This window comes from Pteropus vampyrus, unplaced genomic scaffold (assembly GCF_000151845.1).
Source record: "Pteropus vampyrus isolate Shadow unplaced genomic scaffold, Pvam_2.0 Scaffold48, whole genome shotgun sequence".
NCBI classification, from domain to species: domain Eukaryota; kingdom Metazoa; phylum Chordata; class Mammalia; order Chiroptera; family Pteropodidae; genus Pteropus; species Pteropus vampyrus.
This window is the reverse complement of record NW_011888829.1, coordinates 6,296,923-6,312,198: the sequence shown is the minus strand read 5'-3', so window position 1 is coordinate 6,312,198 and position 15,276 is coordinate 6,296,923. Positions and strand designations below refer to the sequence as shown.

At 34.2% G+C, this 15,276-nt stretch overlaps 1 protein-coding gene across 2 annotated transcripts in view; it reads left to right on the top strand.

Moving 5' to 3' along the window:
• Positions 1-15,276, top strand: part of EXOC4 (exocyst complex component 4) — a 675,009-nt gene that overhangs the window by 64,872 nt on the left and 594,861 nt on the right. For both annotated transcript variants that reach the window (XM_011359538.2, XM_023530309.1), the window contains exon 6: positions 8,780-9,023. In XM_011359538.2, the coding sequence (XP_011357840.1) occupies positions 8,780-9,023 (244 nt within the window). The remainder of the gene's footprint in view (positions 1-8,779; positions 9,024-15,276) is intronic.

Here is a 15,276-nt window from a genome sequence, read left to right as displayed (position 1 = left end):
TTTCAAAAGGTGGTTTCTGTTTTATTTGGTACATAAATAGTCATAAGTGTTATAGCTTTATTGTGAATTGTGGCTTTTGGTATTAAACATGCTTTTCTTTGTTATGGTTAATGCTTTTTGAGTGGTTTACATTGGTTTGTTCTATATTTCTTGCTTCTCTAAATTTGTTTTAGATATGTGTATAGTATATAGGTTGTCCTTGCTTTGAGTCAAATTGAAAATTTTATAGGCCAGTTGGATCCATTTGAATATATTGATATGACTGATAGATTTGTCTCAACTGTGTCGTACTACTTTATAAATATGTGTATCTTTGCTATGTTTCTGAGATATCAGTTCTTTGCTTTTTATAAAATCTTTGGTTTAGAAAGAGTTTTTTTTCTAGTGGTTGTCTTTTAATATATTTAAAAACCATTGAAAATATTCCTAGCCTCTTTTTTCTGTAACTTTTAACTCTCAGATTTTTGTTTTTATTAGTATCCTTTAATTCTCATCCATTTCCTAGATAACAACAATATACTTTTTCTTTTTCCTCTCTTCTGCCAATCTTTAGTTGCATTATTTTTACTTTTTCACAACATACTATTTTTGTATAGTTGGCATTCATCCATACTCTCGCTTTTGTTTTGTTTTAAACCTTTATTTAAATATTTTAAGTGCTCATCTGTCTTTTTGCTGAGACTTTCTCAGTTTTTTTCAATTGGATGAAGCTCATCTAAAAGATTCCTCAAGAAGAGAAGGTGCAGAATTCCTTCCATTGAAAAATACTCTTTTAGAACGAGGCTGAAGGCATCACTCTGCCCGACTTCAAACTATACTACAAAGCGGCAATAATCAAAACAGCATGATATTGGCAGAAAAACAGGCACACGGGCCAGTGGATCAGAATCAAGAGTCCAGAAGAAAACCCATGTTTTTATGGGCAAATAATTTTCGACAAAAGAGCCAAAAACATACAGTGGAGAAAGGAAAGCTTCTTCAATAAATGGTGCTGGGAAAACTGGAAAGCCACCTGCAAAAGAATAAAACTAGACTGTTGTCTATTATCATATACTAAAATTAACTCAAAATAGATTGAAGATCTGAGTATAAGACCTGAAACAATAAATTGCATAGAAGAAAACATAAGAATTAAACTCAGGGACCTTGGACTTAGAGAGAATTTTATGAATTTGACCTCAAAGGCAAGGGAAGTAAAAGCAAAAATAAATGAATGGGACTATATCAAAGTAAAAAGCTTCTGCACAGCAAAAGAAGCCATCAACAAGGTAAAGAGACAACCATCTGAATGAGAAAATATATTTACAAGCAACGCCTCCGATAAGGGCCTAATATTCAAAATATACAAAGAACTCATAAACTCAATAACAACAAGAAAACAATCCAATTAAAAATGAGCAGAGGACCTGAACAGACTCTTCTCCCAAGAAGACATACAAATGGCCAACAATTATCTGAAAAGATGTTCAACTTCACTTGCTATTAGGGAAATGCAAATCTAAACCACAAGGAAGCACTATCTCACACCTGTTAGAATAGTTGTTATGCGGAGAAAAAGGATCCCTCATACACTGCTGGTGGGACTGCAAATTGGTACAGCCACTATAGAGAACAGTATGGAGATTCCTCAAAAAAATAAGAATTGATCTACCGTATGATCCAATAATCCCTCTACTGGGTATTTACCCCCAAAGACTTGAAGACCCATATCTGAAAAAGATATTTGCATGCTGATGTTCATGGCAGCATTTTCATGGTGGCCAAGACATGGAAGCAACCGAAGTGTCCTACAATAGATGATTGGCTAAAGAAGCTGTGGCACATATATACAATGGAATATTACTCAGCCATATGAAGAGATGAAATACTACCATTTGCGACAACATGGATGGACCTTGAGATAATCATGCTAAGCGAAATAAGCCAGACAGAAAAAGTTGAAAATCACATGATATCACTTATATGTGGGATATAAACCTAAAAGCAAAACAGGACAAAAGACTTCATGGACATGGACAATAGACTAGTGGTTACCAGAGGGTAGGGAGGAAGACGGAGTAAAAAGGGTCAAATATATGGTGACAGAAAGACATCTAACTACGGGCAGTGAACATACAAAGCAATAACTATGTCTGTCTATCATCTATATCTGTCTGTCTGTCTGTCTGTCTGTCTGTCTATCTATCTATCTATCTATCTATCTATCTATCTATCTATCTATCTGGATATAGATAGTCATACACCTGAAACCTAATAGATTTTGTTAATGTCACCATAATAAAAGAGAAAAAAATTTAAAAAAGAAAAATACTTTTTTACTTATAGCCTTGTTATTTAAAGGACAGCTTGAGTGGGTATAAATTCCTTGCTTTATACTTTTGCTTATTGAGCTTTTTTTGTAAAAAGCTATGTGTGTTTTATGAAAATTCTGATGCCAATCTAATTTTTTTGCCCTCGTAAGTTACTTGATCATGTAGGATGTGAGGACTTTTTAGCTGAGGAATTGAATAGTTTTAGTAGGATATGTCTTGACGTTGATATTTTGGGGGGTTAATTTACGTGATACCCAGTAGACTCTCATTTTGTAAATTCAAGACTTTTATTTTTGGGTAAGTTTTCTTGGTTTTTATTTGAAGTATTAGTTCTATTATTTGTTTTTCTTCTAATGTTACTTTTTTCTTTTCCTGGCTTCCATTTCTACAACTTTCTCTTTGATCTTCTTATTTCTTTATAGCTCCTTTTATTTCCTGTTTTAGTTCTTTGTATTTCCTCAATACCCTTTATAAAATATTCATTTGAGTTTATTCTCCCTTGGGTATTTTATACATTATTTTTCATGTATGAGATAATTTTGTCTTTTTCTTTCACATATTAACTGAGTTTTGTCAGTTTTCTTCTTACACCTTCACTTGTTCATGTGTGTTCTTAGTTTTTGGATTTTTGACTTAAGGTGGCTTTTTATTTCCACAAATTCTGATTTGAGTATATTAATTCCATCTGGAGTATTGTCATGTAGTTTTCTTGTGTTTTATGGTTGTTTTATTACAGGAATTTTCCTCTGTTGATGTCCATTTGATTTCCTGAAATTTTTTTGATACACCTCTATATCAATCTGTTCATTTTTCTGCTCATTTTTATGGTATTGGGGTGTTTATAGGAATCTTAGCTCATTGGCTCCCTCTTCTGTCACTATAGCAAAATCTAGATACTTTAGTAGACTTTTTTGTTTGTTTTGATGGGGGAAGGTTGTTCTTAGAATTTTGACTCTTGTAGGATCCCCAATTTTTCCTTTTCTTTTTTCTGCTATCACCATCCAAATGCCAAAGGGCATTTGTCTATTTTTGTCTTATTTCTCTTCTAGAAACGATGTGTCTCAAACATTATTCCTTCAAGTTGTGTCTGCTTTTTTTTTTTAACCTATAGTTCATGCTCTAATTTGCTTAGTTAATTTTTAGTATTTCAAAACTTAGGGTGGACTTTTTCTAGCAATTGTTTTAGATCAATCTTAGGTTCATCTTTAGCTCCCTTCTTGTTTCTTCATCACAGTTTTCCCCAGTCTACCTTTGTTTGCAACTTGTGGCCGAGCATGAGTGAAAGGAGCATGAGAGATCACTTGCTGAGATTAGGTGGTTTTTTCTTATTTTTATTTGTAGTTGTTTTGAATTCGGGGCAGTTTCTTCAAGTTATCTGAAGGGCATGCTTGACAGTCTATGCTGTTTTTGGAAGAAATATGGAGAGATGAGGACCTAAGCAGCTACCATTGTCTTCAGCAACCCAAAATTTCCTAAAGTTAGAAGTTTTAAAATGATGTTTTTACTTTCTTTTGGTTTGTTTTTGTGTTTTAATGTCACATCTCATTTAATGTGCATAATGCTGTAGATAATGTTATCGTCACTTTACAGATGAAGAAATTGAGACCTAGCAAGATTTCATGACTTGAGAGAGATAATACAACTAGAAACTGGTGGAGATGAAAATCAAATCTAAAATGTATGATGCTAAGCTTTCTTTCTTTTTACTACACCATGCCGTCTCCATGGGCAATTGAACTTACAAAAACGTACATTAACAAAGGGCTGCAACCTAATACATTTTAGTGACTATTAATATAAACTATCAGTTCATCTTTTTTTTGTCTCTTCTCTTACCCTGTATCCCTGTTATATTTTTAGTAGCTTCTATTAGCTGCTACTCTTTGATCTTCAAAGTTACATCCTTCTTGCTCTAAATGAGATAATGCACATCAAGCACTGTCTCAAGGGAAACTAATTCAGCAGATGTTAGTTTCGTTTGTTTTTATTTTAATCGAACCTTCCACTCTACCTTCCCCCAAGGCAAACAAACAAACAAACAAACAAACAAAACCATCATTTCCCCTTAGCCCACTTTTACTTATGGAAGGACCTATGCACATTTACTGTGCTTTCAAACTCACTGCAATGTGGCATTCATCTCCACCTCAGATTTGAAACCAGCCCTGTTTTGAGGCTGTAAAAACTCCTAGATCCTATAAATGATAGCCCTAAGTAGCAGTTGGCAATAACCTTAGGCAGCCTCCTTTCAGGAGTGGGATGTTATATTGTCTGTAGTTTTCTTTAAAGTAATTTAATCTGTACCCTAGGGGTGCTTAGTTAACATTGTTGAAGTACCCTAATCAGGAATCCACACTCTAGGGGTAGTTAGTTAACATTTGAAAGACTCTAATCAAGATTCTATACTCTAGAGGCAACTGATGCCTCAGATATTGCTCTCTCAATCTGCACCAGTGGGTGCATTAATTAGAATAAAAGATGTTAGAAGTAATTTTTCATTGGTGAAACGAATAGTATTTAAGATATGTAGTTGACCAAGTGCCTCCACTGGGACATGAATGGAGGATAAGGATTTGGTGAGGCTAGCAACCTACCAGTGTAGTCTAGAGCTTGATTGGTCCTGGACTTGCAGTCCTTGGCGAAGGATTTTGTCAGCTTACCTGGCCAGTGGAGCATAAGTCTCTATAAACCTACATGGGCCAAATCCACCTGCCTTTGCCTCTTTCTCTGCCCAGAGCTCTTTGAACACACACTCTGGCTCCACTTATTGTTTGCATTTCTTGTCTATGGAGATGTTACTCCAAATTTTGAGGCAGACTATTTTTTTTTTAAATTTCTTAATATATATTTATATAATAGTATTTTTTAGTAGCTTGGGTATCAGAAGTATGAATTTGTAGTGACACTTGGATCAGAAGCACAAGAATTATTTTTAAGTGGTAACTTATTGTTTTCTGCTTGAGAATATTGTCAGTATTCTGAGGCCAGGTTCCCATCTGTGGGGACAGCATTGTAGATATGTAATTCTCCTGATACTTTAGTGGTCTAATTAGGTTTGGTAATTTTTTGAAGCCTCCTTTTTATATTGAATTCTGTTCAATACTGGCAGACAATTATCTTATATAAGGATAATGTTCTTGAATATATGTAAATTAAGTTATATAGGTCAAAATCATGTATGTGGATTTACATAATTTAGGTACCATGTATAGTGTAAGGAATGACATTTATCAGGAATTTTTTATACAGTAAACACTACCATTATCTTTTATACCTTAATTAACACGTACAAATGATATAGCGTATTCAATAAAAAGTTTATTACTGTAGCCCTTATCTTCTGCAATTTGACGACACTGATGTAGAGGTATGGCATGTGTTACCAATCTTTCTTTCCAAACATACTGAGAAGAAAGCCATAGACTGGTCTTAAGTGCTTTCTTTACTCAATGGGAAACAGAAAAAGTAGTTTTCTTTATAAAATATTTAGCTCCATAAATGGGTTATTCACCTTTTTAACTGTTTTTTTTTTTTTAAGTGGGCTATCTATAATATAGGTATACATAATCAGCTATAGGCCTTATAATCAGAGATGATAGAGATTTAAACTGTAGTTAATAGAATCATGGAATTGTAGAGTTTGAAATGACCTTAGATGTTTGGTTAATCATTTCGTGAGTCCCAAAGTGTCTTATTTAAACCCTCCTTCCAGAATTTCATGCCTAGCCTCGACCACTGACATGAGTTAACATCCACTTAGAAATGGATATATAGGCATATATGCCTGTCTGTCTGCCTTATAGGAAACAGTTGATGTCAATAGGATTGTAGTAGAAATAAATGGTTAAAGGACATGAAAGTCTTTTAATATTTAATGCTGTTCCATCATTGAAAGCATTTAAAACCAGGTTTAAGATATTTTTACTTGTTAAGATCCTCAGAGCAAAAAAAAATCAAAGAAAATTGGAAAAGGGTGTAAAGTATTTCTACTTTTTGAAATGTTCTGAAACCCACATATTGAATACATATTATAGAAATACAAGATATAAGGGGATGATTTGAGTTTAGTAGTTTGGAAATATGTACATTTTGTTCTAATTGTGGTGAGGCCTTAGTGAATTTCAGCATAATTATTTTTGTACAAGGCTTTTTTCATAAAGCACCAATCATTCTATTTGACCTCACAGGGCTTTTGTGATTATTAGACTAGTCTTCATGGTTGATTATATTATCCTTTTAAATTGCCTTTTAATTTTCAGCCGATGTAAGTGAAATAGATAGTATAAATTAATTAATATTGGATCTGTTCAGTGTTTATGCTCTAGGAGATTTCAAGAGACAAACAGAAAGAAAAGGTTCTAAACAAACGTGCCATTTGGGGCAGTGGCATTTTATTCATATCTTGCTTATTTGTTATTATTAATAAACTGTCTTATCAGTGTGCATATAAGTAGCTATATGCTCCATAATCTAGGGGCTTATTGATTTAAACTATGTTTATCTCATTACCAATCACTTTTGAGTCAGGTGGCTGCAAATTTCAAGTGGCCTTTTGCATGGTCCTGTTTGTAACTCGTATGTGCTCTTTTGTGAAGATTATTTTGTCCCTACTAAATTTCTGTTACTTTTTTTTCTGCCTGAAGTTCTACTTATCGTTTTGCTTCATTTTCCCCCTCTAACATGCTAAATTTAGATGGCTCATTGACTGCTAAGTACTTTTCTTGCTGTTGGGGTTGGTCTTGTAGGATGGAGTAATTATGTGGCCTGAGGTGCCTGGAGCTTTATGTATAAAACAAAACCAGTAACTGAAATGTCTATTCTTGAAATGTCACGTTTGGGAACATCGGTATTCTTTTTTTGATTTGCCTTCAGAATTGTTATGTGATCTTTAGAGCATAAGGCTTCTTGGTTCTACTCCCAGATTACCAGTAATAATAATAATAAAAAAATGCCATATCAACAAATGCCCTTGATGTTATGAAGAAAATCATATGATTTTTTATTTATTTTTATTTTTTATTTTTAATGCACTTCTCTCTCATGAGTTTCTGGGCTCTAGAGAATCTTAAGACAACAGCATCATGGATAAACATATAGAGGACTTATTTACTTTGGAACAAACTTGTATAAGTAATTTCATTCATATCATTCAGTATCTTTGGTTCATAGTTAAATACCTTTGGTTCATATTTAAGTGCATTTTATGAGTTGGGAGCAAAAAAGTGAGAATAGCCTACGCGTCATCTGAAGTAGAAGTTTTAGAAAATCTATGTAGTGGTTACAAGGGCTTCATCTACTGGGGTATTTTCATTCTTCTCTAAATAAATAGATTTCAGTGCATTCCAGTGGTGCTGAACAACTTAGAGTGGGCTTGTAGTTTAGTTACTCTTGAATCTACTAAAGAAGAATGCATACATTCTTTCAGGGTATTGTATACTTTTAAAGTCTTCTAGTTGTTTTGGGGAGTGGAAGAGAGGGGAAGATGAGGAAAACTTTATGGGTCCATATTTAGGCTTGTACTCATTTTTGCTTTGTCTGTCTTAATCCAGCCATTTGTAAAATGAAAGAATTATTTTTAGGCCAGAGATTTTTAACCTGTGGTTCTCATGGCAGTTGTGAAACCTCCGAAATCACATGAGAGTTTTGGTAGTTGGAGGGAAAAGATTTCAGTAGGTAACCGAAGTCTCAGATCCCAGTGCCACCTCCCCAGCTTCTCACAGGGGTCAAGAGCCACCGTTCTAGCCTATTTCTTCCATTCCCAAACCAGATGATTTGGATGAAAACTATAGTCTCAAGATCAACAAAGACTTCTGACATATGCAGTTACTTCTCAGAAACTTCCATCAATAAGCAAAACCTATCTTCAGTAGGTAATGATTTTATGGTAGACATATGTTTAAAAAAATAGGGTTTTTTTGTTTGTTTATGAAATACTCTTCATTACTCTTCCTCAAAGTTTTGTCTCATTTGTACATACTGGTTTTCCTTTATTTTTCTCCCTCTCTTTTATCATTTGTTATAATTTTAACTTATTTACCTTTTCTGCATGTATTTGTAACGTCTTTATTTCAAGCTACTTATCTCTTCCAACTAATAAATAGGAATTTGAGACTATGGTCTGGCTTTTTAGAATTTTACAACACAAACTATGACATTTTATATAGTGAATGTGTAATAAATGTTGAGAACTGACTGAGTCATCATGGAAGTGGTAATCTATGGAAACTTCTCATGGAAATTTGCTTACTTGTTTTTAATTGTTTCTGTCTTTTATTATGGATAGGTATGATTTGAAGAACATACTGTTATTTTGTGATTCTTAGATAGTTACTGTGTAAATATAATTTAATTGAAAAATCTTCTCTGATTTCTTTAGGGGAGTAATCAAAGCATTGATCTCATTTACTAGACCCATTCTGTTTTTGAATGGAATTTTGTAATGGAATCTGTGTCTATTTATTTTTCAGTGAGAGAGATAAACCTGCAGGACATCAAGGAGGATTTGGAATTGGATCCGGAGGAAAACAGTACCCTTTTTATGGGCATTCTCATCAAGGGACTGGCCAAACTGAAAAAGATCCCAGAGACCGTTAAGGCGATCAAAGAACGCTTGGAGCAGGAGCTAAAACAAATTGTGAAAAGGTCTACAACCCAGGTGGCAGACAGTAGCTATCAGAGGGGAGAGAACCTCACTGCGGAGAACCAGCCAAGGTAGATGGGGGCGCACTTTCTTTTGTTAATAACTTTATTTATTGTATCTTTTCTAGGGCATATGAGGGTAATTATCTTCTGTTGATATTATTTCTTGAACTTGGGATACTATATCCCATACAAACTCAGATTGGTGAAAACAGGTTGGATGGGCATAATTTAGCTGTTTTTTGATATAGTTGAGGTTTCAAAGCATTTTGTCCATACTCAAAGAATGAAGCAATTATTGTATATTTACTAAGTACTAAACAGTTCAAGGCAATTTATATATATTATCTCATTTGAGTCTCACTACAACTTTATGAGCTACTTATTAGCATTCACATTTTAGAGTTAGGGAAATGGGGGCTCAGAGAGTAAGTAATTAACTCAGGGTCCCAAACAAGAGGCTGGTCTTGGAGTTGAATACAAGTCCATGGTCTTTCCTTTGCTTTCTCCTTTAATGTGTGGTGATATTTGTCAATAGAGAAATCAGTCTCAGAATTCCTGTATCTGCTTAAAACAACTAATGGGATTTGGATTTCATAATTCTTGTTTCATAAGGGGAAAACTGAATTTGTACTCTGATCCAAACTCTGTCTCAGCTATCAGACACTGGGAGATCGTTTCTTCCTAGTCAAAGTTTAAGTCATAGACCAATGCCATCTGGTGATGGGGCAAGATATTTGTAATTGAGGCTTTCCTAGAAAATCCAGTTTTATTTTATATAAGTCACTGTTCCCTCCTCCTCCATCTCTGCTTCTACCCGCGAGTCCTCTGCATACACCAGACGTAGGCAAGGCAGGCATTTGGCGAGGGGGTGGTGGTGGTGTGGTGGGGGAGGCCAGTGGAAACTACAGTTTCATCTGAGAACAGGGGGCAAAGTAGAGCATGTCTTCTCAGTTGCTCAAATAATGTGACTTCCTGGGAGGTGCTAGACAGTGTGTGGAAGGCATCCTGATCTTGTTGACATGTTGTTAAGGAAATGCTGCTGTTTGTAATTAGGGCTTTAAAATTACTTTTAAAAGAAGATAAATGAAATTAAAAGAAGAAATAATAGTAGCTTACTTAGTATAGAATTCTCCAGACTTCCTTTAAAATTTTTGGAAAAATTAATTTATTTACATTTTATGTTTTATGTATCTAAATAACATTGATTTTAATTAGACTTTAAACTCATCAAAAATTAATTTCCTTGTAAATTTGAAAGTATGATTGTTGAAGAAACCATCCTATACCCCTCTCATGCCACAGAATATTTCAAAGCACAGGTTTTCATGAGCAAGCAGGGGTTTTGGAGTCAAACAGACCTGACTTTGAATGCCAGATCTACAATCTGAGGAGAGTAATACCTATCTTATATCTTATAGTGTTGCTTGTGTTAGATGAGGTTATATAGTTAGAGTGTAGTAGAATAGCGCCAGTAAGTACTTTAACATGCATATGTGTGTATATGAATATACAAGTTTATATTCTTGGTTCTTTCCTCAACTTCCATGTTCTTTGATCCACTCATATTATGATCCAAGGAGCTGGGGAATGGTCCTAAATTGAACTTTCCTTCTTTCTTTGCCTGGTGCCTGGATTTCCTTGAAGACCTTTTACTTCTTTACTCATGGATGCTCCAAAATTTTGATTTGCTGCTTGCCCTGTCGCTGCGAGTCCCTAGAGGAATAGAATACACTGAACTTTCATAGAGAAATAACATAACTATAATATATATTGGAAATAAAACGAAAAGGCATGCATCAATAACGTCTCTGCAGATCTTATTACAGTACCCTTAAAAGCAGTGTGTCTTTCAAAGGATTTTGACCTCTTCCTCTTCCATTCCTTAAGCCCCTTCCGGAAGTCACGAGTGGAAATCCAACAGTGGAAGTGAAAATTCAGCATGCTGCCCCTAGAAATAATAAATGTTTCTCTGTGAAGAATGAGTCAGCAGGAGGGACTTTTCCTCTTTTTCATTTTTTTGTCAATATTTTAAAGGCTTTTGTAGACAGGATATACATATTGGATACTGGCAAGTGAACAAGCTATTTGTCTTGGTTTCATGTCTGTAACATGATCTCATTTTATAAAATGTACAAATCTGAAAATTTGGGCCAAAATTCTTTGTGATAAAATAGTACAGGAAAAGTACATGTTTGGGGTGAACCACTTTTTGAAGATCAAAGATTAAATTCTTGGCCTGGAATTCTAAATGACATAATTTTAAGCTAGTCTGTTGTGGCTGTGTGCTATCAAATGCTTTTTAAAAACTTGTCAAGAAATAATTATCTTAGAAACATCATTCAAAAGTGATTTGCATTGTTGCTTCTAGAGGTTTAGAAGGTTGAGAAGGAATTTTGTCAGATTGTCACTTGAAGCTTGCATGGTACTTTGTGTTTATCCAACTTTAGTGGGAGGAGTTAAAATAAGTTAGTGGCACTTATTTTAGAGAGAAGTCAAGTCACAATGTTTGGGATTATTTTTTATTTTTATTTTTTTACCATCACCTCAAGGAATCTCATACTAAAGATATAAGAATCTGTTTTTCTAAAAGAAAGTTAGAGCATAGGCAAAAAGAGCCATGATTCCTTCTTCCTCAGCATGCATATTCTCTTCCTCACCCTCCAATGAAATAACCTATTCCAGATCATTAGCATATAAATGCTACTGTGAGGCAGGATACCAGCACTAACTTTTTCTAAATGTTTCATTGTTCAACATCATCTTATTTAATATATTCTGGTTGTGATGCATTGCAGGCTTTTTTCCATTTGTCTTTATGTAAAGAGAATTAATGTTGTGTGCTATTTTGCTAGAAAAATAGAAGGAACTAGGCTAGTGAATTCTGTCCTACAGTGCCAGAATACATTCACAGCCATTTTTTAAAAATCACTTTGGTGATCCACATATTGGATTTTATTTTTGATTCCCCTTCCCCAGGCTATCTAAACTAACATTTCCCAAAGTATCTGTTGTCTGTTTATAGGAAGAATATTTTGTCTTTCTGTTCATTCATAATCTATCGAGTATCTATAAACCTATGCTTCCTATTAAAGGAAAATATTCCACTATTATTGTTGCCAACTTGATAAACATTAGGGTAATAACGTGCTTTGCTAATCTCCCAGGACCACCTGCTACCCATACTGTCCTCAGAAAGTCAGGCAGTGTCTTCAATTTCATACAGCTAATGCGATCTGCAGCCTGTGCAGCTCATAACCAGCTTCTTCAGCTCCTGCTGCCTAATCACTGATTTTTTCCCAAAATCTAGTTCACAAGTATTTTCATATCAATTTTGTTTCAAAGAAACTGGAAGAAGTTCTCTAATATTTAACAAACAAAGGCATGAAGAATACATGGAAGAAATGAAATCTCGAAGGTGTGATATCTTGTCAAGAGCATGAAAGAGAAAAGAATGTGGGAAAAGAATGATTGGCATGTGTAAGGCAACCGCTCCATCTATTTGAATATGGTCCTGTTTAAACGTTAAGGCAGAAAATTCATTGCAGAGGGAGGTGTTGGAGGTCTGTTCCGCTTTGGTAAAACTTGGTCTTGAAGAGGGCAGAAAAGATTGAATGAAACTATGGTTGCCAGGGAGACCTTTTTCTCTTTGAGGAAGAGACCATTTTGCAGTGTTCCTAGATCTTTATTATGAGTGAAAGAAGAGAAAGTGATAAAGCAAAGAACAGGGCATGATCTGTGCTCACTTTGAAAGTCATGTTGAAGGTTTTGTGGAAAACACAGGAAAGATATACTTTAATGCTAAAAGTATTTGTATTTGATAGTAAGATTGTATGTTTTATTTTTCTACTCTATTTTGCAGCTGTTAAATTATAGTGAAAAATAAATTATTTAAGAATTAATTTAAAATATTCAAGTTATTTTAATCAGGAGAAATAATTAAAAATGAAAATCCTATTTATTGGGAGTATCAGTATGGAAAAATATAATACCTTTTTGCAGATTAAAGGGATTATGTCAGTTAGATTACTTTTCGTGATTGTGTGTGTGTATTTGTGTGTGTGTGTGGTTATTATCTGACTGCTCGTAGAAAAGAAGCTTCAAGAGAAGAAAGCACTAGTTTGCCTTGTTCAGCACCTAGCACAGAATCCACCTCACTCAGGATAAATATCTTTTGAATGAAAGAATGAATTCCACGTATACTGAATATCTGCCATGGACCAGAAACTGAGGCAAGCAAATAAGACATGGTCTCTGTCCTTACGGAGTTTAAAATCTAGAGAGTAAGAAAGGCATTAATCAGAGAACCCTGAGATAAGTATATTACTACAAATTGTATTAAGTACCACAGAAGAAAAACAGTGTGTCGTGAGAACATGTAACCATGGGAGCCTGAGCTGGTCTGAGTAGGTGGGCATTAGGGGAAGTGTGTGTGTGTGTGTGTGTGTTTTAATGAAGACAGCTTTATTGCTTGGTACTAGTTGTAATTATCAAAGCTCCATTTATTTGATAGCACCTACCAGTTTTTTTTCTAGTTGTGCAGTTAGCTTGATATCCACATATAATAAATGTGAAGGAAAGCAGCCAGATTCTCGATATGCCATTTTCAAAGTTTTATTTACCTCCGTGGTTGAGTAGATTTTGATAATTATTGCCAAGCATACAATAATAACCAGTTATCATGTCATCCGTAATGTTTGAGAGTTAATAAGTTAATAAGTGAAGTTAAACTTATTTTCATTTGTATAAAAAATAATTTGTTATGATATTTGGGTTATAGCTGGATATATTACTTCAAAATAATCAGAGTTGAGAGTGGGTAGAGGTATAGATAAAACAAGATTAGCTATAAATGATACTGAAGTAGGGTGATAGGTATAGAGTGGGTCATTATGCTAGTTTGTTTACTTTTTTAGCATTTGAAAATTTCAGAAATACAATGTTCAAATAATGTTTACGTCCTTTTTCAGTGAGCTATCTATTTTTCTTTTTTTTTTATTGATTTGCCGGAACTCTTTATATATTAAGAAAATTAGTTCTTAGACATTTATATCACAATATTACCCCAGTTTCTCTTTTGACTTTTTGATGTCCGGACTTAGACATTTGTTTTTATTTTTATGAGGTTACATTTATCAATATTTTCTTTTAAGGCTTCTGGGTTTTGTGTCAAACTTAAGACTCCCCTACTTTTAGATTACAAGAAAAATTTCCCAAACTTTCTTCTAGTACATTTTTAATATCTATATTTTTGATTCATCTAGAATCTGAAAAAGTGGCTACACTACTTTTAAACAAACATAACACTTGTTACATTGTACTGTGGTGGACTGTATACCCCTTTCAGTTCTGCTTCCTGTGTGTCTGTCATGTAATTGATTGTCAGTGTTAGCTGCATGAGTGCTGAATAATTCTAACACTGAATCATCTACTTTATAGTCATGGTCTTTTCAAGGTGGTTATTTGCTTCATTTCCTAAATTTTTTTTCTGGTTTCTCAGTCTATGAAGGCTGTGGATTTGTAGGAATACATTGAATTATTGCTCTAAATGTTGAAAAAAATGTATTTAAAAATATTTTAAAAATTCAGAATCCAGAACTCTGAACGAGGCCATACTGTTGTAATAGAAAAGTCTTAAAAAGTGGTTTTATCTATAAGAAGATTTAATGACACAGGTGCCAAGGTTAGCTTTGCAGTACAAATAGTGTTTATGAAAAGAGAAATAAATACAATATTTCTTGTGATTTCTTTAAACCTATGGCTAGAGTCAGGCATGTGTTTCTTTTTCAGAAAAGTAGCATTATCTTTCATCTCTCTCTTACTCTTGTATCTGAAATGTAGGATTTTGTGGAATTGGTCATTTTATTTTGCAGAATAGTCGTTAAGAGCAGCTTTGAAGCAAGGTCAAGCATTTGTCCTTGTGCTTTCTTGTAGCCATTCCCAAGCACTGCATGTAGCACCTGGACACGCTTGGAATCCGGAAGGGCCTCGATGTAATTTAGATGAGTAGTTAATTCAAATCAAAGCAGGCGGGAAGCAAGTAAATTTGACTTCGGTGATTATGATTCCATTTGATTAAATCTCTGCTTTTGATTACATGTATCAGTGAGAACATGCTTTAAATACACCCAGCTATTAAACACTGAAGGGTATGAATAGGATGAAACAGGGACATATAGAAGAAATTCCACTGTTCTTCAACTGGAATATATTCCCTGCAGCTTTACTGAAATATTTTTAGAACAAATGAAAGGAATTAATTTTACATATGGGACTTATTACACCAGTTGTTAACTAAAATATACAATTCATTACCATAGAAGGT